The sequence below is a fragment of the Mastacembelus armatus genome, chromosome 1, assembly GCF_900324485.2.
Source record: "Mastacembelus armatus chromosome 1, fMasArm1.2, whole genome shotgun sequence".
Lineage (NCBI taxonomy): Eukaryota > Metazoa > Chordata > Actinopteri > Synbranchiformes > Mastacembelidae > Mastacembelus > Mastacembelus armatus.
Window position 1 is genome coordinate 11,333,147 of NC_046633.1, and position 25,678 is coordinate 11,358,824.

Here is a 25,678-nt window from a genome sequence, read left to right on the forward strand (position 1 = left end):
CCTTGAAACGACACTCTTGTTGCTCTTTCTTTATGGTTGGGATCCATTTAAAATGTGCCCAGGCATGGTGAGCATGCTTGACTTCTATCTTTTAGAAAAATTTGGGAAAAAAAGGGGAAGCAAAAAGAAAAAAAAAAAAACAACAGAGAGCATTTCGAGGTGAAATCGTCGATTCAACATATTTTTGATGGAAGGCTCCCTGCAACGGCCCTTTTAAATCTGCCGGATTTAAAAGGGCCGCTGTCAGCAAAGGCCGGCGTTAAGAAACACTCTCACACATCAAATTCTAATCAAAGCTGGCTCTTTTTAACTGCCGTGAAAGCTTTCATGTTAACACGACACCACGACCAAAGCTTTATTCACGCTTTTAAAAGAGAGTGACCCATCAGTGAGTGTGTGTGTGTGTGTGTGTGTGCAAGTGTGTGTGCATGTGCCTACGCCTCACAATACACAATATCTGTGTCAACACACTCTATCCTTGCCTCTCATCTTACAGGTGATACTGTCTGTGACTCCCCCAGCCTTGCATAAATTGTCTGTGATCCCTACTTACATTGTGTACAAGTGTGTTAGTGTGTGTATGCATGCATGCGCGCTGGGATGCGTATATTTTCCAAACCATCTCAGGTTGTCGGCTCAGATGTGAGCATTCTTTTATCCAGTCAATTAGAGGTTGCCATTTCATCCCCCATGGAAACCAGTTTGGGGTCTTAATTGGCAGGTAGATTTGCATGACTTTGATTGCCATATTTTTTGTATGCTTCTGTTTATGTTTGAATAATTCTCAATAAGAGTGAATTGTTGGCGTTTTGTTGGGTTACTTTTATAGTGTTATAAGGTGCTATCTTTATAATATCTCTATATTTGCGAAATAATCGAGGCTCTTAAATAATGTATGTCTGAATTGCACCTGTGCTCTGCCAGCCCATTAAGAACCAGCCTTACGGTAAGCCTGTGATATTACAGTGCTTTATTAGGAGCAAGCCATTGATTTAAGTGCATCAAAGTTCAGTTTGTTTTGGTTTGGGAGTATTTGTATGTAGGTGGGTAAAAACATCATGTTAGCTTACATATTATGAATGATGGTGGTAGTTAAAACTATTAATTTGTAATGCCCAAGACAGAAGAGTGGTGTTGTGTGAGTACCTTAATATGTAGTCTGTGTGAGTACAATTGTGTCAAGCAGGTCAAACTATTTTAATGCTTCTGTCTAAAGGCACTGGGGGAATTTCTCTCCAACAGCTTGACTGGTAAGTTCTTGTCGTCAGCTACACGTCTGTGTGTGTGTGCGCAGGTGGGTGTCTGGTGTACTTCTTGATCAGGCAAGTGGGGCTGAACAAGGACCAAACACACACACACACAAACGTGAACACATACATTGAGAGAGGCTTGGGTCAGTGGTATAATATGCAGCAGTGCTGCAGGCAGAGGCCTGCCCACTCAGATTTATGTAACTTCTTTGATAGAACAGGTAGAAAGCTCTTACTTTCTCACACACAAACACTTAGACACACACACTCATGCTTAAATAGCCTGAAGAATCTGAGCTGCCGTTACTCCTCTCCTCTCCTCTCCTCTCCTCTTCTCTCCTCTCCTCCCCTCTGCTCTCCAGTCATCTTCTAACCTTAGACCAATATACTGCATTCCTATCTTTTTCATTCCATCTTCTCCCTCTTTACACTTTCTCCATCAGCTTTCCACCCGTAGGCGATACCTAAGAACGCTCTCTCATTTTGTAGCTTCCCTCACTTCTCTTCATTTCCCTTCTCCAAACTCCCAACTTTCCTAACCCCAGTTCTTCCTCTGCCATCATCTTCTTTCTAAGTCACTGGTGCAGACCAAGAATGCCTTTTCTCCTCTTCCACTGATTTTCTTTATCGTGCTCATTTCCTTTGTCTTCCTCTATCTCTATCTTGATCTTTTGATTTATCTATCTTCCATGAACAGCGCTAAAACAGATGGCTACACTTAGCCTGGGGCAACAACACTGGCTTTGAACTACAGCACTACCAGGGCCAGTCTTTCACACTTACACAAGATCTAATAAGCTGATATCCAATGAGAAATGTGCTCTGATTCGCCAGTAGCCAAAATGCATAAACCCATATTGCACAGTGCAAGTTATTTACACCTTAGGCCTCTTCCTTAGTAGCCTGCTTAATTGTATTCAATCAGAAAAATGAAAAGGAAAGATTAAAGCTGATTTTAACAGTCTGAAAACAGAAGAAGAGGAGGAGAGAAAATGGAGAGGGTTGTTAAGAGCCATTTGTAAAATTTAAAGAAACTATTAAGTGTTATTAAAAAAAAAGTTTGGAGCCATTAAAAAAAATAGGTTTTGAAAAGATGGATCCAGATGGAGAGTGATGAAAAGAGACGAAACCACTTAGGGAGAACAGAGAGATCAATCAGAGAGAAGACAGACGGAGGACGATGTGTGTGTGTGTGTGTGTGTGTAGTGGGGGAGGCAGACACACATTGGGATAGAGGGTTGGAAAGACATTTATTGGATGAGTTACACAGTATTGGGTTCAGAAGCAGACAGTGCAGGCGACTAGTCTATGCAATATTTAATCATTTAAAATGGTGTGCTTGAAAATAAATGTTCTACTCATCATAGTTTTAAAAGTTTGCACCTGTAAATTCTGTTTTGTTTGTACTCGGGGCTGAATTTTTAAAGTCTGAACAACGATTTCTGCCTGTATGCTCTTTTTTTCAAATTGTACATGGAGCTCTGTTTCTTTCAAGTTTAATTTTACAAGTGCTGAGGTAAAATAATAATAGTAATAATAATAATAATAATAGTAATGTGCAGCTGTCTGCATGCTGGTAAACATGTTTAGGTTTGGACCATGAAGCGGGAGGGTGGGGGGCAGTCTTTTAGAGCCTGAACAACAGTTGCAATTACTCAGCTAATCATGTGACAGAGGCAGCTGTTGTTTAGCTATAGATCCCAGACAGATGTCTAACTAATCGTGTCTCAGCTAGGTAACATACTGGATCATTAATTTCAGAAAACTTCAACATGTGACATATAAATCAGTTAATACTATTATAGATGAGTTTTAAACAGTATACCTAAAAGAAGGTGATTTTCAGAGACACATCTCAAACTCCCTCTCTAATGCCCGGTTTAGGGAAAGTTGCATCAGATCATTTTTGCAACTTTTGAAACTGACAGTCACTGCCCACTAGGTGCAGTTAGTTTTGCAAAAGTGAAGGTGGTGATAAAGTAAGACTGCATTGCACTCCCAAGCTCTATTCTTTCATTTCTCACACTGCTGTGCATATAACTTTGTGTGTGTACAATCTAGTTAAACATCCATAAATACTTTTCCAAAATTCTGCACACTTATCCTCTTGATTGCTTAAGTATATCCAGAAAGAGTTCTTGAAGTGCGATCACAGAGACAGTGTGATGCAGCCAGGTATAAATATTTTGGCTTTTCCAAGTGGTCTCAGATCGACATGTTGTACAACCTTTGCTTCAAGGATTAGAAACCCTTTGGAGGTGGACAAAGCAAGCAATTTTCACTGCAAAGCTTGGAGGAATAAAAATTGATGCAATGGAGCTTAATACACAAACTCACAAGAAAGTTGGAAGACAGGAATATAAATATCCAGATTATGAAACTGAAGCCCGCAAGCACAGACATTTTCAAACTTAAATATAAAAGATACCTAAACTAAGATGGCATGCTCAACACCGCATTTTTAGCAAAATTAGGTTTATAATATATCATTCCACTAGATATAATAAAAATCATCACATACTGCCCACTTGGCAAGGTTACCCAATTTAAATAACTCAGCTCAGTTCACTTGACTTCAGTTTGACTCACTTTGAGTTGACTTAATCTGGCTCAATTCTATACAATTTGAATTGAGATGAGTTTAGCTCAATCCAATTCAGTTCATTTCAAAATCCATTCAAGTCAGTTTAATTCAACTCAGCTCAATACCACTTAATGCACTGAAGATTCTTTTGTGTAGGTGGATAAAACCAGTCACGGGGCTACTAAGCTGTCAAGAATCCCTGTCTAGTGTGAGAAAGAACATCTTTGTTTAGCAATATTGGGTAAAATTGCTCAACCCACAGACAGCCATTAAGGTAATGCTGCAAGGCAGATGAGCTGAATGCAGAGTTGTACAATACTGAGCAGAGTCTTCAAGAAGCAAATAAAAGGAAGCATCTCAGCAAGGGGTCTGCTATGTAGGTCCTTGTGTGTGCTCAAGCGTGAGTATCTGTATGTGTGTGTGTCAGGGAGTTAAGTGAGAGTGTGTTTGTGATCCTCTATGGAAGTGTGTGATTCTAGGAGACAGAGTGTGCCTGGGCTTGTTGCATGTGCGTCGATCCAGAGGGAGTGGAAGACGAAACTGATGTAACAGATGGAAAACTTTCTTCTCTGCTCGTGTGTCATCATATTCTTATCTGAGTTTGTCTGCTTGCAGCGAAAAGTGTATATGCATAAGGATCAGGGAGGGTGCGTAATTATGTGCTATCATGTACACACAAGAGTGTATTTCAGTGGGCATGTCTGTGTGTGTTAAAATCACATGCCTGCTGTTGTGTGTGTGTGTCCCTGCCTCAGCTTGTCTGTGTGGAAATGACATTCCCACATTCCTGCCATTTCACAGAGAGCTTGAAACAAAAGCTGATAGGAGGAGTTGGTAACACAATAACATTATCAGCTGAACAGCCTGTCTGTATTATCTCGTGTGGTAAACAGCCAAGACAGACAGGGGACTTCCAATCACATTCCAGCTCTGGATGACCTTGATGTGTGAGGAAACAGACAATTTCTCTCTCTCTGCCTCCCACAATCTCACTCCCTCTGTTTCTCTTCTCACTTTGTCTTTCTGGCATTGTCCTGCTGTCCTCAGCTCGTACACATGGAGACACACATACTTACCCACGCACACCTTTGATTGTAATATGTATGTGAGGATTTTCCTCAGACTTTTATTTCATGACTCCTAAAACCAACCCTAACCTTCACCAGTACGTGCCTCCCATTACTTTTACCTTCACCTAATCACTATTCTGACCTTCAGTCTAAACCTTAAGGATAGCCAAAATGTAATTTTTAAGGACTCAGCTTCATTCTAAGCACGTCGGCACAGTGAGAACAACTTAGCCCTCTGTCACTTTCTGCAGTAGATGCACTTTACATCTGGATCTACAGCCCTGGTAGCAATCTTAATGGTTTCAACAGCACTCACAGCCCGATGCACAATCAGTGAATTTACACATGTAAGTGATAAAATAGAGTTAGGGTATTGTTAGGATGCTTTCACATGTACCATATTTGGTGCAGTTCGAACTTTGAGTGAGCGAAGACTTTGATCAAGTAATGACAATGTCAGTGCGCTCCAGAAGGCTTTAGGATGTGACTAAATGCTTCTAAAAAGCTCTCAAGTGGACCTTGAGGTGTTTTTTGTTCCACCTGTCATAAGTTTTTCCATTTGGCTTGTTTTCCTCAGGGTGGTAACAATGCAATAATTTCGACCTCTACTGCAGACAAAAGAACCATGCTGCTTCCACAAGGATTTTCACACTCATTTTAAAACTTAAAACCTAACCATTCGTAAATTCCACTTGTAGTTGAATCCAATACCCACTAATAAGGCTCATAAGTTATTACTCAAATAACTGTTTGTAACCACTAGAGGATGAATAAAGCCAAAAGTTGCAGCAAAGTGCAGCATAGCTGTCAAAGTGATTTAATATTTGCCATTATTGATTTGTTTGTAATACAATTAGTTGAACCAGAACCAAAGGCACTACTGATTAATGTTTTCTTTGTCTGAGACCAGTGGAACTGAACTCTATGTGTGAAAGCACATTTAAACACAGCATGTTTGTAAGGTGGCAACATGATCCTGGTCAAGCAGAAAATCAATGTCTACGTATATGTTCTACCACCACAGCCAAGCATCAAACACAAACTGTCTCCCTTCCCTGTCATTTTTTATCCTTTCTCTCTCTTCTTTATATCTATCTCATGCTGCCTCTCTGATGCCCACTGACTCTCACCACCTCACTGCCCCCTCCTCTCAGTCGCTGTCTCCAGGTCAGTAGATCGGTTTTCACTCTGGCTCATTGGGCGATCTCCGATTTGGTTACCTCATCCTTCTCACCTCTCGCTTACCCTTACCTCCCTACCCACTCACCCAATGACCATATGGCGGGCTGCGCAGCCTGAACTCATGGTGACTTTAATAAATACATCAGTGTGCTGTGGTATCATCATGACAGGGGTCATGGGTTGGTTACAGTGTGCGCGTGTGTAACGGGGAGAGAAGGATGTGTGACTTTCTGTTTGTTTCTGGTTCACGGCTCCTTCCCCTTTATGACCCTGATGCAGAGTGCATGTTATCACATGAGGCGTGTGGTTGGATGGATTCATGTGACGTGTGGATTGGAGAGTCTATGACAGACGCTCATCATATTTAATCCTGGAGGGATTTTGGTGAAATGAAAAGCTGCTTTTCAGTTTTATAATCCAGTAGACCTAATCTCTCCAGCCGCGCCTGTCCATACAGTCCAATTATAATAGCAAGACTGGCCGGATGTGTCCTATTCAACACAAACTCCATAGTCTGTCTTTACTGTGTCAAAACACTGTGGCACCTGCTTTGTGAGAACCCAGTACTGACCTTAGCTGAGCATTGTAGAACTGCGCAATGCACAAAAGACTGCACTATCAACCCACCTATTTCTACTGCAGTCTTGCTTGGTCTTGTTAACAGGGCATTGATTAGACTGGATGTGTGAGTGTGTGTGTGTGTGTGTGTGTGTGTGTGTATGTATGTATGCAGGGAGTGGGGGTGTCTGGTTCGATTCAGCCTTTGTGGCACCGCACGCTCACTAGCTCCCACACACTCGCTGGGTCCAGTCAGAAAAAGTGCACACTACAGTAAAAGAAGTGGCACTAGTGAAAACGCTGAGTCGATTCATTTGCAGAGGTCAATGTCACGCATGGTAGATTCAAAGGTTTCAGTGTTGGAGTGATTTATGGCCATGCATATGGCAAAGAAAGCTAGAAAGGAACAAAAGGTGAGACAAGGAGAGGTAAAAGGAAAGAAAATGCCAGTGCAAAGTGCTCATCCAGATAAGTTACACTGCAATAAAATTTTGTAAAAGGTAAAACCACCCACAAAAAGTAACGTAATATTGACTTCAAATAACCACTATGACTTTTGTTGTGGTTGACTGAGGATAGCAGGTAAGAAAATACTGTTTTGTGGTGCAGCATCAGTTATGTGTGGTAATGGTTAGAGGGCAGAACGAGGCCACTTTGCCCATATTGACTGCAGTGCCATGTGGCTGCTGTGATCATTAATGTGTCCTGATGCCAACGGGTATCCTGATGACCCACATCTCAGCAGTCCACTCTCACTCCCTGGCTGCCATCCAAACCAGACCTGTCTCTGTCTCTCTCTCACTTGCAATCTATGCCTTTCCCTGCTTGGAAGCAAATACTCCAACCTTCTCCTTTACACTTTCTCCATCAGCGCTATGGCTGGGTATTGAACCTCGATACTGGTGCAGACTGAAATGTGTATGTGGCGCAGAGTATCAACACTGCACCAAATGCTGGCCTCGGATGTCATGCTGGATAATTGCTTACGAGTTGTTTATATAACGTTTATGGAAAATTTCAATGGGAATTCAAAATATTTAGACATGCATTTATTAATATGAAGTGTAATGACTATTTATAAGGTATTGCAAAAAAAGTATATATTTGTTACCAAAGGTTAAGCACAAGTATCATATTGGAGCTAATATCAAAACATGCACTCATCACTTTCTTTCTTTCTTTCTGTCTGATAGCTCAAACAACTTTGTTTCTATTACTGCCCTCCTCTCTTGTACATATATTAACACTCTCTTCCCCTTCAGCTAACTTTTGTCCTTCAGGTCTCTTCCTGCTCTAAGACATAGATCCTTGCTCACTGTTTTACTTTCTTTACCATCTCATCCTGTTTTTTTTTTTGTATTTTTTCTTGCCCACTGATATGGGTATACTTTCTTTTCTCTCTCTCTCTTCCCTTTCCTCAGCGAACAATTTAGATTTAAAAGAGTTCCAACTCTTGACTGAGCTGCTTTATAATCTTGTTGCATCTTTAGTGCAATTTTGCTCTTCATCCATGATGCCCAGTTTTATTACTTGCCTTTTGCATTTTTTTTTTCTTATTTGGAGCACCCTAGTTGGTCTGATGATGTGCTGACTTTAGATGAACAGTTTTTAGAGTTTTCACTGACCCAATAAAGTAGCTTTGAAATTCAAAGTCCTCCCCCCATCTCGTTTACTCCATCTTCCTCCCCTCCTAACCTCCTGTAATTCTGTCCCACTCCTGATCTAATGCTATTCCAAATTCTGTCAGCGTCCTAGTTCCTACATTTGGCGCATACTTGCCACCTATTACTCACTGAGTCTATCTCTCACTTGCACTCACATATAAAATGCATATGCCTTCATGAAATAAGCATTCCCTCAAGCACAGTGACAGGCACCCTCCAACACAAACCTGCTCATATTGCCAAACTGTTCAACTTAACAAATTCTGACATGTATGTGAATGCAGCCAGGCACAAGCACCTATGCACAGACGTACACACACAGAACTGGGTATGAAACCACTGACTCTTGGATATTTTGGGGGCGGGCTGGGATGAGGAGGGGGCACGTTTGGCAGAGGAGTTAATTACCTCATACAATCAATAATTCATTATTCCGTAAGTTTGTGTGTCTGCCTGTCTCTGTACGTGCGCTGGCATGTTTTAAGTGCACGTAGGCATGAACATCAAACTCTCCAAGTAAGCATTTTTTTTCCCTAGGAACGGCAGATTAAGAGGATTGACTTCGTAATGGATTAACCCCTGGAGTGTGTGCGCATATGTCGATGTGTGCGTGCCTCTCAATTTGTGTGTGTTTTGAGCAGGATCAGAGAGCCCATGTATGAATTGATTAGCCTAAGAAGCTCCTCTCCTTCTTTAATGACCACATCAGCACTTTTTCACCACGGGGAGGATAAATGTGGAGCTGTCCATCAAGGAAATGAGACCCCATCCCTTTAAGAAGGGTTAGCTGTCAATCAAACATCACTCTTGGGAGCACTCCCCATGGACTAGGGAGACCATGCTGTGTCAGTGTGTCTATGATGATAGATGGTGCCTGTGTGTGCCTATTAGTGTTTGTGTGTGGATAGAGAGGTGAGTGAGCATCTCTATGCAGTAGTTATTTGTCAGCAGGACTTCAGCTTTTAACTGCAGCTTCCTGAGAAACTACCAAAAAAATCCATTATTGATGCAACTGATATTGTTTCTGGAATAAACATATATGTTAAATAGAAGAAAGATAACAGCTTGAGAAGGGAAACAGAAACACAAAATGACCAATTACCCAGTTGGAAGCAAAAATTCGCCCACTCCCAGTGTCCTTATTCCAGCTGAACCCTTCAGAGGTTTATACACACAGTGACGCACACCATGGTGTAACACGTACACGGTCATGCATGCACAATCACATATCGTTCGGCTATAGTATAAGGTTGACTCACGTTCCCTGCATTAGACCTTGCAAAACAGAAGGCTGATGTTTGACAAGGAGTACACACACACTCTGACAGCAGGGTACCGTCACACTGCTTACAGGCTTAAGATGCTGACACAGACACACCAGTGTGAGAGCCAGTGTGCGCACAGACTAACAGCTATTTTATAGAGAAAGAATGTTGTTAAGACATTAGCAACTCGGTTTGTGTCTGTATGTTAGCAGATGTGTGAATAAGAAGAGATGAAGATGATGGGGGGGGGGGCAGAGGGGACACAAGTTAGAGATTAGACAAAGATGGAGAGTGACAGAGAGAGCATAGCTTTTAATAAAAAAGAGAAAAGAGTAAACCTAAATTGATGATCCATAGACACTATGGGTGAATCCCAATTCCCTTTTTATAGTTCCTCGGGCCTCAGTTGACCCGGAAGTCATCCTGGTCCACCATAATGAAGGCTCTGAGGACCAAGGAGGCTGACTAGAGGAGCTATAACCGAGGATACACAAGTTCATCCTTCGCTGTTACGGATTAAGTATTGGAAATCATAGTTATTGGATGCTTCACATTAAGGATTGGAGGAAGGGATATCTCATGTCAGAACGTGTTACCTTGAATCTTCCCTCCTTGCAATTTGTTTTAAATATTTTCCTTGCATCTTACATAGAGAAGACACAAGTGAGGGAAATGTGGATCCAATTAGTGGAAATGGGTTTCACCTTGAATCATCCCAGTCACTGTTAAAAGTTCCTACCTGTTTGCTGTACTTGTTTCCTGTCTGACAGCCATACTCTGAGCACTGGTCAGATCCCAGGGACATGGCATCTGCATTGCCGCTACCTCCACTGCTACTGCTGCTGGAGCCAGCACTCCCCACACAACCCCCACTGCCCACAAAGGTGTTGGAAGGAGGCAGCTCCTGGACAGCCTGATGCTTCTTTCCTTCAGCTGGGGGGGAGTGGGGCTGTAGATTCACTGCAGGGAGAGGTGAGCTGGATTTGTAGTGCCTTGCCAGATCTGGGCTTGACTGGTGCCTCCTGCCACCGCCCATTCGTGGGCTGCCGGGGTCACTGTCCATAGCACAGTAGCGGGCTGCCAGGCGCTCACTAGCACTATTCAAATCCTCCTCCTCATCATCATTAGCATGGCGACGCAGTCCATTGACTGTGACGAGACCACTATAGAGTGATCTGTCTGACTTCCCTCCTCCTGCAGTTGCACTGCCACCACTTCCATTGCGCCTGTCTCGTCGAGGTTTGCGTCCACGGTCTGACCCCCCACCGCGGCCGACCTGTGGCTGGGCCCCTGAAGGACTGAAGAAGTCTTCCTCTGGCTCCTTCTTACCAGCCTCGTAGCCATTCTTGCCCTGAGCACCACATTGCCGAGCTGTGACTACAAGGAGAATCACTAGGATGACTGCTGCGGCTCCTGCCAAGACACCGATAGCTACACTGAGGCGCTGTTTCCCCAAAGCACGCTCGCTGTCTGGGTCCCCTGCGATGTCCAGCGACAGTGGAGCCATCAGGCTTCGGGCCACCTGTGGTGAAAGTGGCAGAAGAACAAGAGAGAAAAGATACAGAGTACGGGAGAAAAAAGAACAAAAACAGACAAATCAACAATAAGAAACAAGAAAAGTCAAAAAGGAGCAACTGGAAAAGATAACACAGTAGGTGTGAGTCACAGAGAAATAGCATCTTCCACTTAATTAAAGTCATCACATAGTGGGGGAGCGTCCCCATTATTCCCAGACATAGAGTGTCACTAAATATATAATTGCTCTTGCTTCCCAGTTGCAGCATTTCAAGTTGCGCCTATAATTCTCCACTTGTGATCTCGTATCATCTGCAATGTTACAGGAAATGCCTTGGATTATGCTGTTTAAAGCTGATTAAAAGAACAAAAGGAAACTTTAGACATTGGGGCCAGGGACAGTTAGAAGAGGAAAAGTAAGTGAAACAGTCAATAATTGTGCAAATAAAGCCAAGAGACATGCTAACACTACATCCCCAGAACACAAACACATCTTTTGTCTCATCAATGAACAATGTCCCTATTGTAAATGATAGCGTAGGCGTGGATTTGTTAAGGATTTGCTATCACAATGTTTTGCACTGAGAATTGGATGGATAGACAGATAGAAGGCTTCTGTAAATATATGTGCTCTGGGGAACATTTTTTAGAGTCATTTTCTTTTTGTCTCCTTAGGGCCTTATGTTTATTGTTCCGTTAAGCATAATATATATTTTGTTGCAAGCCAAATCCACACTAATCCATTTTGGTCAATATATATTACACTTGAAAATACCACAAAATATCATGTATTTGGGACTAAGATAGAGGAGATAAATAACAATGATTTTCCTTTATGAACACTTTCTCTCTTACGCTTGGTGTACACTAATAAAACCATCATTACAAGAAAGTGGGTTATGCTGAAACACAAACACAGTCATTACCGGTTATGGAGAATTGCTTGACATTGAGGCTGTGGAGTGCTAGTCTGTGTAGTTCTGCTGGTAATATGGGGCAGGGTCATGAATCTGAATATAGTTAATCAATACGCAGCAATTATATTTGGAAAATAATTATGCAGAGACGAGACAAAACGCAGAAACACATATCCACGTGGTGATGGTTTGGTGATGCATGCACCTAAGCCCTCGCAGACTGTAAGCTGTCCTTTAGTGAGACAAGTCATACTGCAGCCGTGACACTTTGTCTCAGAGCTCTACGTCTATTCCTTTGACCTGTCGAGGCTGGAACAAATGATGAGTAATAAGGCAGGAATAAGCGTGTGAGAGAGAGAGTGCAGTTGAGAGTGAGTTAAATTTGAGCCCCCATATTTTGTGATGATCAAATAAAATTACTACAATATAACCTGCAATATTGGTAATACTGCAGTGTGCTGTTCACAACACTGCACTGTGTAATCTGATTATGACATTATCCAAGGCATATTAGACTTACTCTTATAGAGACACATTATTCACTCTCACTTCTTGTTACCCTCGAGCTATGAATGGGACAGTGTTATATTTCACTGTTTTATCATCATTTATCTCTGGGTTAAGTTTCATTGTTTTTGAGCTTATTGTGCTGGTTCTATTCCACTATTCTGCTTCCACTGCAGAGGGCCTTTCCACCAGGCTCTGCTCTCCCCTCAGCCCCATTGTTTTTCTTTTGCCTGCAGTATTCCGTTCCATTCTCATTCGGCTGGGCATCTCTGTGGTTTAGCGCATCCCTGCACTGTCTGCTCTACTGTGCGTACAAAACAGTGAGAAAAATAGTGATGCAGTGCCAAACGTACATATACTACTTAACAGTACAACAGTTAAGTTTGGGAGTGTACGTGCACGCATATGACAGAGAAAAACATTAGAAAGTGTATGTGTCAGCTCACATGCATGTGTGAGACGCTCCGCTGAGTGTAAATCACGTATCGCCATTCAAGTGCAGGCAGTTATTACAGTGTGTGCTTGTGTGTGTGTGTATTCACTGTGTATTCACTAGCGTAACTGGAACAGCCACCTTTACCGCTGCGTTTGAGTGCATTCCTCTGCCGCATCCTAAACTCCCAGTGGAATCTTCCAATCTGCTGCATGAGCTTTGTTCTGGCTGGACATAACACCACTCTCACAGGATTCTGTTATCTGCACATCACTGCAGAGACTGATGCTGTGACCAAGACAAGGAAGTCTTCTCTGACCTAAGCTTAGAAAATACCTAATCTGAGTAGCAGCTTGCTTCGTTTCAGTTTCCCAAATGACAGCCATGCCTAAAATATCACAACTAAATTCCCTCTTCTAACTCAAACTCTGCTGCATTATATTGTATCTAATTACCCAACATGTGGTTCACCCAGTACTCTTGGATAGAAAAGACTGGAATAATTTTCTGCTGCGGTGCTGCAGCAGTAGTAGCTGTTTTCCTTCCCTAATTACATCTGGCATCCATCCACCACTCAGTTTGACTTCATTATGAGATGCAGGTATTCTCTCTTCAATGTCTTCTACTAAATTACTCTGCCAAGTTCCTCCCTACAATCAAACTAAACTATGCATATTGTAATCAAAGACCGCTTTTATACTGGCTTGGACATATTACACCCTATTGTTTGATTCAATGGCCCCGGTCATTTAGGCACATTGCAGTTAATTCCACCTGTCAACACCATTGTTCCACTGCTTAACAAGTGTTCTGTTCTAATCCTCACCCTCTTGATTGTTCAATTTGTACTTTTCATTCTACTGTTAAGCGACAGTGTTACATTCACGAGGTGTCTCCTTACTGGGTAATGCTGATATCCTACACAATTCTTACTGTACTTGGTTGTTTGTCTTGGTTTAGATAAAAAGTGCCATTAAACAACATTTTAAGATGCCAAGTTTTCGCCATATGAAGGAAAACAAAACTCTCAGACTGATTAAACATACATGTTTTTCCCCTGCTAAAACACACATTTTAGCTTTAATTGTCATTCAAAACAAAGATACAAAGATCTCAGAGGGCACAGAAAGCACAACGTTATTCCAGTTGCTATGCGACTGTCTAGAATAGTTTCATACTGTAAATGAAAATGAGATATCGCCAAAGATTTACATCGCTGTCTTGGAAATCATATACATTATCCAATGCGCTTCTATATTATTCTCTGTTTGACTCAAATTTGAAACCTCCAGGGAAGCAACACTATGTCAACATTGCAGTAGAGAAGCATTTGCTGCAAATATCTGCAATGGAAGGTGTGTCACAATCTTCGGTTGTGTTTTTGTTTTCCTCAAACGGTTTAGATAAATAAACGAATAACACCCTTTTTATTGAGTGTTTCGAACGGCACAACAAAATTGGTGGTTTGACATATTTTTGGAGATTCATGCCTCTTATCTGTCCAGCTGTTCTTCTCCTCTGAAATGTCTTGGAGCCATTTAAGGGTTAACACTGTTTAGTTCTTGTTGCAGGCACACACTGACAGTTGAAGAGAAAATACAAGAAGTGTAAAGAGGGGTTTGAAACCACAAGCTGTTAGTCTCTGGACAAACACTATAACCACAAGGCCACTGAGCCGATTTAATTATTAGTCAATACAAATTACTTGTCCACACTAGAGATGAAGTTTTAGTAATTATTACCTACCAGGATTTATAACTTAATTGAACATTTCTAAAGCATAATAGAAAGTTCATGTGATTAATACGAGGGCAGAGAGGAGCACATGGCTTAAGCTAAATTTGACCTCATGCTGGTGAAGTTATTTCTGGTATCCAAGTTATGTCTTTGAGTCTAGCCAATTACCTCTGCACCTCAGTATGAAACTCTCAAGCCAGCTCTAATCTTGCTGTAAAGTCTTCAGTTCCAGGAGACCACATAGATTTTTATTCAATAATAGCAGGCGTCTTAGTACACATCTAGTTCACATCCCCCATTATTCCTTATGTAAGAATTATTCACTTAGTGGGTTTTGGATAGTTTTCTCTGAGTCTGACCAGTTCTGTTCTGCTCAGAATATGCTGCATAATACAATGCATATTACTTTAACACCTTATCAATATTCAGGTCTATTGTGAAGAGACAGCGTTAAACTACAACTTCTATTCAACTGAACATGCTTCAACCCACTCTGTATTACAAGGCCAAAACTGGGACAGGCCCAACTCTCTCTCTCTCTCACACACACACACACACACACACACACACACACACACACACACACACACACACACACACACACACACACACACATTTCCCTAATGCTCTCAGCTCTGAGTTCAATGTACCATAAAAGAAGAACCACTTCAGTAATAACAGTTATTTTAGCCACAGTCATTATAAGAATGCATGCTGGACAAAGAACAGACTTCAGTATGAATCGAACTACAAAGAGGCAGGCATTGCCAATATGCTTCAAAAGAGAAACAGAGTTGTATCTGGGACAAATATAGACACAATTATTTCCTCAAAAATGGGTAGAAAATTACAACACCATGCAGACTGTAGAATTTGTGCATTTAGCTCATTCAATCAAAAAAATAATGTTCTTACCAGTTTAGCTTATAAAGCTACACTCAGTTGTCATTATCCACCCTCCACCATTGTAATGTGTTATCACTGTGGCCAGTATTTGAATGGATCAAAGGACAGCATCAGCACTGTCATTATTGGTTATCACTATCAACTCTCTGGAACAATAGAAGTCTGCACAGACTAAAAACAGGACACTGGGCTTCATTACTTCTTCTACTTAAGATTTCTTTAAGTGACGTTACATTATTTCTTATATATTTTACTTGAAGCTTCTGAAATCAGGTAAAATATACATGATTATTCATAAAGGTTACCTGTGCATCCACTAGGGTGGCGTTGGCTAAGCTCTCATTGATGAAGACATGAACCAGGGCAGTGGCACACAGAGAGGGGATGCCACTATCATTGACCCGGACCACCAGGCGATGCAGACCTATGTGGCGCCGCTCCAGTGGTTCTGCCAGAGTGATCACTCCATTGGTGTGGCCAATCTCAAATAGTCTGAAGGGATTTCCTCCCACTAGAGCATAGTGAAGGTCTGCATTTGGGCCTGCATCTGAGTCAATGGCTGTTACAGTCCTGACTATGGTGCGGGCACTGCTGGCAGGTGGAAGAAGGGTGTAGGACTCATTGGCTGGAGAGGTGATTGAAGGGGCGTTGTCATTTTCATCTGTTACAAAGAGTGATACGGTGGCAGTGGCAGTTTTGCGAGGCTCCCCTCCATCCACAGCACGTACACGGAAAGTATAGGTGGAAAGCTTTTCACGATCAAAGGATGCAGAAGAGAAAATAGTTCCTGTGTTGTTCTCAATGGAAAACAAATCGTCACCTCGTCTTTTGTCTCCATCTTCACCCTCCATCTTCTCTGCCTTCTTCTCATCAACTCCATCCATCTCTACAAACAGACTAAGTTCTGCGTTTTCGCCTTCATCAGCATCAGTAACAGTAACCATGCCAACTGGGCTGTTGGCAAGCAGGTTCTCTTTGACGTAGAATGTGAAGATTTCCTGTACAAATTTTGGTGCGTTGTCATTGCGGTCGGTCACCTGAACAACAACAGTCGCAGAGCCTTGCAGAGAGGGGGTGCCCTTGTCCTTGGCAATAACCCTGAGTTCATACCTCTCCCGCTGCTCGCGGTCCAGAACCCCAGTGGCACGGATATCTCCATTATCTGCATCGATGTAAAATGGCCCATTTGCAGCGAGGTCCAAAGAGTACACGATCTCTGCATTCTTGCCACTGTCTGCATCTGAAGCTACCACGGTGACTACCCTTTCTCCAGGTGAGTTGTTCTCAGCGAAGTGGACCTCCACGACACTCTGGGCAAAGGTTGGGGCATGGTCATTAATATCTACCACTCGCACCATCAGTGAGCTGTTACTGGACAGACTGGGGCTTCCAGAATCTACTGCGACAATGGTGACACTGTACTCTTTTGTGGCCTCATAGTCCAGCAAGGCGGAAGTATGTAAGAAGTATTTTTTCTTGTTCCTGTGGAAATAATTAGAAAATACATAAATATTTAGTGTTGTTTCTACTGTACATGTATGTATGTATGTAATTTAAAAAGCCCAATGTGACATCTTCATGTGTTTAGTGTTGTCCAGAGAACAGTCCAGATCCTAAAAATACAGATGGGTGACAAATTAAAGGAAAAAAGCTAAATAAAGTGTGTTAGTGAGGCGTCAGGCCACCATGTGCTCTCAGAATAACTCGAATGAGCATTGGCACTGATTTTGCAAGTCTCTGGACTCTACTTGAGGGATGAACACTATTCATTCATTAAATTTACCCTCATTTGGTGTTTGGATGATGGAGGTGGAGAGCACTGTCTAACATGTCTCTGATAGGTGGTCAGCTGGTGATCTTGTGACTACAAAGGCCATAGCATATGATTCACATCATTTTCACACTCATCAAACCATCCAGTGACCCCTTGTGACCTATGGAGGGGGGCAATGTTATCCTGGAAGAGGCTGCTCCCAGGACAGAAATATTTCTTCATGGGATGAAAGTGATCACTCAGAACAACTTTGTATTGATTTGCAGTGACCATTCACCCTAAGGGAACAAGTGAACCCAAACCATGCCAGCAAAATGCCCTCCACAACACAACAGACCCACCAAATCCCCTGAAGACAAACGGGTCAATTCTTCAGGTTTTACCTTCAATTTGTCATCTACCTGTACATACAAATAAAAAGTAGCAAATCCTCATAATCTGAAATGCTTACAATGGAATGCCTACATTTTTTCCTCGAAAAATGCCTAAAGCAATGGATTAATTGTCAAATAGCTGTCCAATATGCTTTGGTCTTAAATACAAAATAAATTTTATGAGATCTTCCTGCATAAATGTATCCATCCACACAGAGACAACAGTACAGGAAAAACTGCCTGTTTTTTTTAAATTAAATTAACTAATCGATTTGTTGAGGACCTCTCATGATTATTGCCTCCACTCTCAGTTTCTTTAGCCAAGGACAGCCCAACATTCAATAAAACAGCCAACCTTGATGTACAGGTGGCATAAGCAAAATAAGCAATATCCTAAGATGTCCTTCACTATTTCCCTTAGTCTCTCCATTCAATAGCTGGAGCACAGATCTTTACAATTGACATAAGAGCACTGACATTTGCAGTCTGTGCTGCTGCAATAGATTTTTTTTTTTTTTTAAAAATCTAAAACCTTTAGCTTGAATCAATATTTATTTATAAAGTTTACTGACTGCATGGCATTCTAATTACACTGTGGCCTTAGTAAATGAGTGGCAGCACTTGAACCAAGCTTAAATTAAATTTACATGCATCAACACTTGAGCCACTTTTCTTTGAATTGTCTGGAAAAAAGAAAACCTAGAAATACCTTCTGGAGTAGTAGTGTGAGAGAGACGTATAACAGATGCATGCTGAATGTGTAGTTGTCAAGATTAGCAAAAATATATAGGTTACAGTCCCTGGTACAAAATGACGTACATGCTGTTTATCTAAAATTAGATTTTTGGCACCAGCAGAGATATCAAAGTATCTTCAAATACATTTAGAACTTACATGTATTTCCTGACCAAGTCTACACTAAGGACTGTGTACAGTAGTATTAGAGATAACTGTAAATCGCTTCAGGACAGATTGCTAAATAATATTTTAATGAACCAGTGCATGGTAATTATGTCCATTTTCATGAATAATGACCAGTTTTAAATTAATTGTTCCTGGATACTTTGAATCAAGTACTTAATGGCACATAACCAGAAATAATTTCTAATTGCTTACCTAGCATTTATAATTACTTTACCTTAGCATTATCGAAATTATTTTACTCTAGAGAAAAGACATCAACCTGCCCAGTTCACATGAAGTGATGATTAGGTACTGGTTCAGTACAGTATCTCTGTCAGTGATTTTGAGTCATTCAGGGATTATTTATTGATTAGCAGTTTGTTCTTTACTCCTTTATTTGTAACTGTTATAATTACACCAGGATGTGGTGTAGTTTACTCTACCACATTACCTTTGGTTTGTCTTACCTGTCAAAGGCTTCATCTGCAGGTAGGGGTGGGAGTGGCGTTTCACCAGCTGGCTTCAGTGTGAATGGAACATCTCCTACGACTGTGCACGTTACAGCCCCATTCTCTCCTTGGTCTCGGTCTGACACCTGTACCAGAGCTACTGGTGTATCGACCAGAACATTTTCTGGTACTAACGCTGCACCATCTCGAACAGGGATCCGTCCAATTTTTCGAATCTCTACAACTGGGACATTATCATTTTCATCTCGGACTGCCAAAATTACAGTGGTTTTGTCAGTGCGAGGAGGCTGACCTCTGTCCCTGGCCATTACTGTGAACCTCAGTTGAGCCACCTCTTCCCGGTCAATCCTGTGAAGAACACTCAGCCATCCAGTTGCCTCATCCAGCCGCAGCAGTCGTCTGACAGATTCAGTGGCAACTCCAAAAACATACTCCACCTGCCCGTTGACCCCAATGTCACGATCTGTAGCTCTGACTTGGAGGACAGGTGTGCCTGGAGGAGCATTTTCTGCCATTTCTGCCTCATATGTGGATCTCTCAAACTGTGGGCTGTTGTCATTCACATCTGTTATGGAAACACGAAGCAGCGCCTGGGAGGATCGTGGTGGGTTCCCTCCATCTCGAACCCTCAGGATGAGCTCATAAGAATCTTTTTGCTCACGATCCAACATGCCTTTCACAATGAGCTGGGGTTGTTTTTCACCATCTGGTATGTCTGCAACTTGTAGTTCAAACACACTGCTCCTGGTTCCTCCTCCATTGTCTCCACTTCTTCCCCTTCGATCCCCAAGTCCATCTACTCTAGTAATGGGGTTTCCACCTCCTGTGCGTCTTGCTGAACTCGATCCAGCTCCACCATCCTGGATTAACTCATAGCGGTCAATGCCATTTCGCCCAAAATCCCTGTCTGTTGCTGTGGGCAGCAGGTAAAGGGTGCCTATTGGGCGATTTTCCTCAACTGAGAGCTGGAGCACAGGTGAGGGGAAGGAAGGTGTGTTGTCATTGATGTCTGTTATGACCACACGGCCTTCAAACAGGTCTACCCAGCTCTGCAGTGGCCCTATCACTGATACCTCAAAGTCTAAGAAACACTCGTTTTCATCAAATATCATCTGGCACTGTGGGAGCTTCTCTCTGTCTATGCGCCGTGGGCCTGTTGTCAGCTCACCTGTCACATTGTCAATCTTGAAGAACTCTGAGCCGCTCTCCAGGGCGAAGGTGACATCCCCGCTGCCTGTACCTGCCGTGAGGCCCAGGTCGGCGGCCACGTTGCCAATCTTGACGTCAGGTGGGCCCTCCTCCGCCACCCGGTACCGTAGAGCTGAGTCGGCACCCGGTAGCTGAGTCAGCAGCTGCAGCAGTAAGACTACGAGGCTGAGAGCCTGCGCCGCGGAGGAGTGCACTGCACCAAGCCTCTGCATGGCTCCTTCTTCCTCTCGCCTATGCCCTTGGCGCTCTGATTGCCTCCGAGCTGCGGCTTGTCTCTTCTTTATTGGTGTTTTGTGGTCCAGTGTACCTCACAGCGTGGGTGTTTGATTTATCCTTTTTTCTCCCTATCGCTCTCTGCGGACTTCCGCCTGTGGTCCGAGGAAAAGCTTCTGCGCTCTCACAGTAGTTCACTTCAGCAGTGCAGACTCGTCTCTTTTATTCTCCTGCTGTACTCAGCACTGCTTTTTCAACTTCTGCAATGATAATTCCGCCGCATCAATGTGCCGTTCATTCCACAAATGTGTCAAAAAAATCCATCCTGTTGTGAAAATAGGAAATAATAATAATAATAATTCATCAGCCTTTGATTAATCCACGTCACTCTTCCTTACTTTTTTTTTTCCTCCCCGTGAACCGGAGGACTGTCCCGTTGTCACGCGAAAACACTTAGTTCATAATGCCGTTCGTAAGTTCTTTTTTATTCCAGTCACATTTGGGACAGCGGCTTTTCTTGCGTTTTTCACTGTTAGAAACTGCAATGCAGCACCACTACACAAAAGAAAAAAAAAATACACACGCACGCGTTTCTCTGTCCCGACTCCAAGGAAAATTAAGTCACATCCCCAAAGAGGAATAAAAATCAGTTTTAAGGGGGAAAAAAGTATTGGGGATGCTGCTGCTGGATCTTTTTTTTTACCTTCAGGTCCAGATGTGTTTTCCTCTTTTTCCCGCAGTGGAGCAACGTGCCAAGCAATCGGATTCCTTTACGCAAGTTGAGAGGAGCCAAGAGTGTTTTTTTTAAACGAGTTTCTTATATATTTTTTTACAGAAAACAGAAAGCAAGAGGCTCTGTTTTAGTGGATTACAAGGTAGATCCCGACATCAGCATCAGTTTAGGGTATAAATCTCGTGCAACCTATGTTCGGGATGGATGTCTCGCTGATGGACGGAGTGGATGCGTCTTTTTCCAAGAGTCCCGCATTCTCTCTCTCCGTCTCTCTCTCTCTCCTCCACATGCGCCTCCCCCTCCTCCACCTCCTCCTCCAGTCTTTTTTTTTTTTCCTCTCACCTGCACTGCTTGGGACTGCTGCTGCTGCTGCTGCTGCCGGTCTCCAGCGATACTGCAGTCTCTCTCTCTCTCTTTCTCTTTTTCTCTCTCTCCCTTCTTTACTGCAACATTTTCCCCGGCCGCGTAACTCGATCGCTGAGCTGTAACGAGAGAGGCAGCAGAGGCGGTGTTGGGTCGCCGTGTGTGTGTAACGGTTACCGGGGACAGACCTCCTCCCCCTCTTCCAACCCCTCCTGTCATATAGGAAGATTAAATAGCTTGGTATCCCGGCTGCTGACAGCTCCTGGTGGGCAAATATCTTTATTCCCATATTCATACAAAGGACAAAGAGAGATGGAAAGAAAAGAGAGTGATCTGGCTTTTAACACGAGTCAGCCAAGTGCTCAGTCATAGTTCTGCTGGTGCAGCTCTTTTGCCGGGGAAAGTGTAGAAGGCTTCATTCATTCTTTTTGAATGAGACAGAAATTGTCACATAGCCTATATTCTCTAACACAGTGGGGATTTATTCTATTTACAGCTTACAGTAATTTACAGTCTAGGTCAATAACTTACAGCCTGTTATAGGTAGTAGTACACACTGTAAGTACAAACTGTAGTGGCCTGGTACCACTTTTACAACTAATAGAGGGGCAAATAAAGCAGTGAGTAGTTGCAACACACACACACACACACACACACACACACACCCTCACACACATATCACCTATAATTATTTATGTTACAAACAGCTACTCAGATATTATTTGCTTTGTGTTCTCTCTTTGTGGGTATTATTCATACACACACACACTGCTGTGACGATATTGTCTCTCGGCGGACCGACCTGCTCGGTGAGGAGCGCAATGCAGCATCGGTCTGCTGCTATTGAACACAGCCGGGGCTTCCACGCTGCCGCTCTGCTAAACCCCCCTCTGCATCTCTAATTTCCAAGCCAGTCAGGCCTTTGTAGGACCGGCTGTGCTGCCTGGAAAGAAGGGAGTCCCCCCCCCCCCCCCCCCCCACACACACACACCATAATGTTATTGACTTGGGTAGAGTTCTGTGCTATTATTGAACAGTGTATGGCAGGCAGAGAGTAAACAAAGACTGACAAACTGCAGAGAGAGGTCGCATATCTTCTTCTTCTCTCTCTCTCTCCTTCGCTCAATGTTTTCTGCACCAGAAATGTCTGTGTATGTGCCTGTTTGTGTGTGTTTGTGTGTGTGTTTGTGTTTGTTTGTTTATCTGTCTATATGTTTAGCATTCTGGAAGCATCGGCACGCGCCCCTCCAAGCGCACCCACGCCCTCTGTCGTTCGACCCACGCGCGCTTTTATTGCCCTCGAAATCAATCACGGAAATCGCCCTGTGGTGCGCGCACGCTTCAGCACGCATGGGACTTTTGAGAAAAGGGGAAAGTTTTAGTGAGTGAGAGAGAGAGAGAGAGAGAGAGAGGCAGAGAGAGAGAGAGAGAGAGATTCGTGTGCATGTGTCCCGTTGGTTAAGTCAGTTCACTCTCACTTCGATTGATGTAGAAAATTTAAGACACATTTGACCTAATGAAAAAAAATCATTTAATAAAAATCTGTTGGCCTGAGCACGCTGTTGTATCCAACCCATTAAGATATAATTGAGCATGAATCCTCTTTCATCAGCAAATGAACTGCAGTTTTAATTTGCATATTGAATGAAAAGTGAACTCTCTCTCTCTCTGTGTGTGTGTAAGTGCACACACAGGATATTTAAAAAAAAAAAAAACAAAACAAACAAAAAAAAAAAAACTGGGTTGACATCCATAATAGCCCAAAGGACTAATCTACTGTTTGTGTCACCAGAAAAGAGGATCACAACTTCATGCTCTACAAGGATAATTGTGGAGAAAATGCAGACACTCTCAACATTTATATTTGACAGCATTTGGCAACAGCACCTGATGTTTAAGTGAAACATGAGGGATCAAGTTTGTCTGACACCCTAAAGACGTTCTGTGATCATTTTTTCCCCCAGGCTCTTTAAAGGCATGTCTCTCAGATACTTCACTTATGTAACTGTTCATCCATTACTGACTTTGTACCATCTTTGTTGGTCCAGGGTTTCAATACAAAAGTACACAGCACACCAGCTGAAATAAGTTTGTTCTCTGTAGCTACTTCCACCTTGGTAAGTTTCAGTATGCGAATTAAAAGTAACTTTCACATGAGCATTTAATAGACATCAGCATCAGTCACATCACAGACCACCTAGTGGACCCTCTGCAGTTCATCATGCAGACCAGTAGATTCAAGCCCAAGGGTATATAGAAGGATCCTGCCAGGTGATGGACTTTAGCTCCCCGCTCACTCCTTTGATCTATGAACTGCTTCACATTAAGCTCACCAACTCACCATGCCTGCCTCCACCTGTCAGGGGATCGGCAGCTTTCTGATAAGTAGGAGAGAGCAAATGAGGCTGGGCAAAGTTAAATCCAATACCCTGACAATCAGCACCAGTGAACCCCTATGAGGTCTGTGCTCTCTTTCCACTGATGGAGGTCCCTTTACACGAATGACTGCACCTCCAAGGAAACTTCTTTTAACCTTCTTAAGTTTAGGTAACACAACAGTTAGTGTCATCTGGGTTGTTGCTGAAACTCTGTATACCATACCAGCAGTAAGAGGAACACTTCTGGTAATCCCAAAAATTCAGAGCAAAAACATACAACAGTAGATGATGGTTGACTTCAGAAGGACTTCCCCACCTCTACATGGCTTTATTTGCTTAGAGTTGCGATGGCTGCGGTAACCTTCGATTTCCGTTCAGTCACAGTCAGAGAATATTGTATTGTACGAAAGGCCAGGTAGAGAATGAAGTACTTGATTTGGGAGAGGAAGATGTACAAGATATTACTGGTTTAAGTCTACTGTCCTAATCATTTCGGTCTGAATAACATTTATGTGCCCCCATGACAGGATGTGAAAAGCCGACAATCAATCTTGCAAAAAATCTTTAAAAAAACAAAACAAAAAAGAACTCAACAATGTAAACCTTTATTGGCTGGAGCTCAGAGTGATGTAACTCAAAGTGGGGGCAACATCTCCAGGAAAGAAAAAAGTTAAAGGGGTTAGAGGAGTGGGAGGTAAGAACTGGAATAAAGACAATGTGTGGTTGGGTTTAGGAAGATTTGTAAAGGGCAAAACAAGTCTTAAGTGGCTTTGCATGAACTGATGATAAGACAAGCAATAATGTACGTTTATTGTGGAATTGTTATACTGTACATAAGATTTCTGTATAGAACATCTGACTGCATGAATTTATTATATATAAAACCCATAGACAGAGAAGTACAAAGGAGGCAGAAGGCTAATGTCCTTCACTCTGTATCCGGTGCACTCTTCTTTATGATGTGCTAGAGGCAGCATCAAGGTTGGTAAAGCTAAATGGCTCAGTAATCCGGTCAAGAACACCAGCTCTGTCACAGGCCTAGGACCATATTGTCTGGAGGTAATCACATAGAGTAGGATGAGGACTAAGGCCAAATGTATCCTGCATGCTTAACACAGGCCCTTTCTATCATCATGGTAGACCAAACAAAGCAGCACCCTCAGAACCAGCATGGGTATCGGGTTTTCCTTCATACCAACACACATCATCATTCTGCTGGCCCAACCTCCCCTTTTGCTCCCCCACTTCATTCAAGGATTACTCTGCATACCATGGACGGACAGGGTACTTGGCTTGTGCTGTATACTGTATGTATAGTGTGTATACTTTTACCTCTCACACTCCATGTGTGTAATTTAAATTTCACTATTTCAGATGTACTAAGTTCATCATAATCACACCTCCATATGTGTGTTCATACCTAAAACAACATATTTAGTTCATAGGTTGAGATATTTTTATAGGGTTAAATATCTGAACATTATAGATCTTTATAGAGTTTATAAGAATAATGTAAACGGTAATAACTTAATCACAACTACAAACATTGCTACAGAGATGGGCTGTATTAGGTCAAATGCCAGTTAGCTTTTTTTGTGGGCCTGGTAATCAGCAGTTTGATGTCTAGTCAAAGCAACATGAAAGAACTACAGTAACAGAGCTGTAAAGAGGCC

At 42.5% G+C, this 25,678-nt stretch overlaps 1 protein-coding gene across 2 annotated transcripts in view; it reads right to left on the minus strand.

Annotated features, from left to right (window-relative positions):
• The window catches only part of pcdh7a (protocadherin 7a), a 38,957-nt gene extending 17,490 nt beyond the window's left edge, over positions 1-21,467 (minus strand). For both annotated transcript variants that reach the window (XM_026304351.1, XM_026304350.1), the window contains exons 1-3: positions 19,107-21,467; positions 15,894-17,070; positions 10,313-11,095 (exon numbers count right to left, since the gene is read on the minus strand). In XM_026304351.1, the coding sequence (XP_026160136.1) occupies positions 10,313-11,095; positions 15,894-17,070; positions 19,107-20,530 (3,384 nt within the window). In that variant the 5' untranslated portion in view covers positions 20,531-21,467. The remainder of the gene's footprint in view (positions 1-10,312; positions 11,096-15,893; positions 17,071-19,106) is intronic.
• Between the last annotated feature and the right edge of the window lie 4,211 nt (positions 21,468-25,678).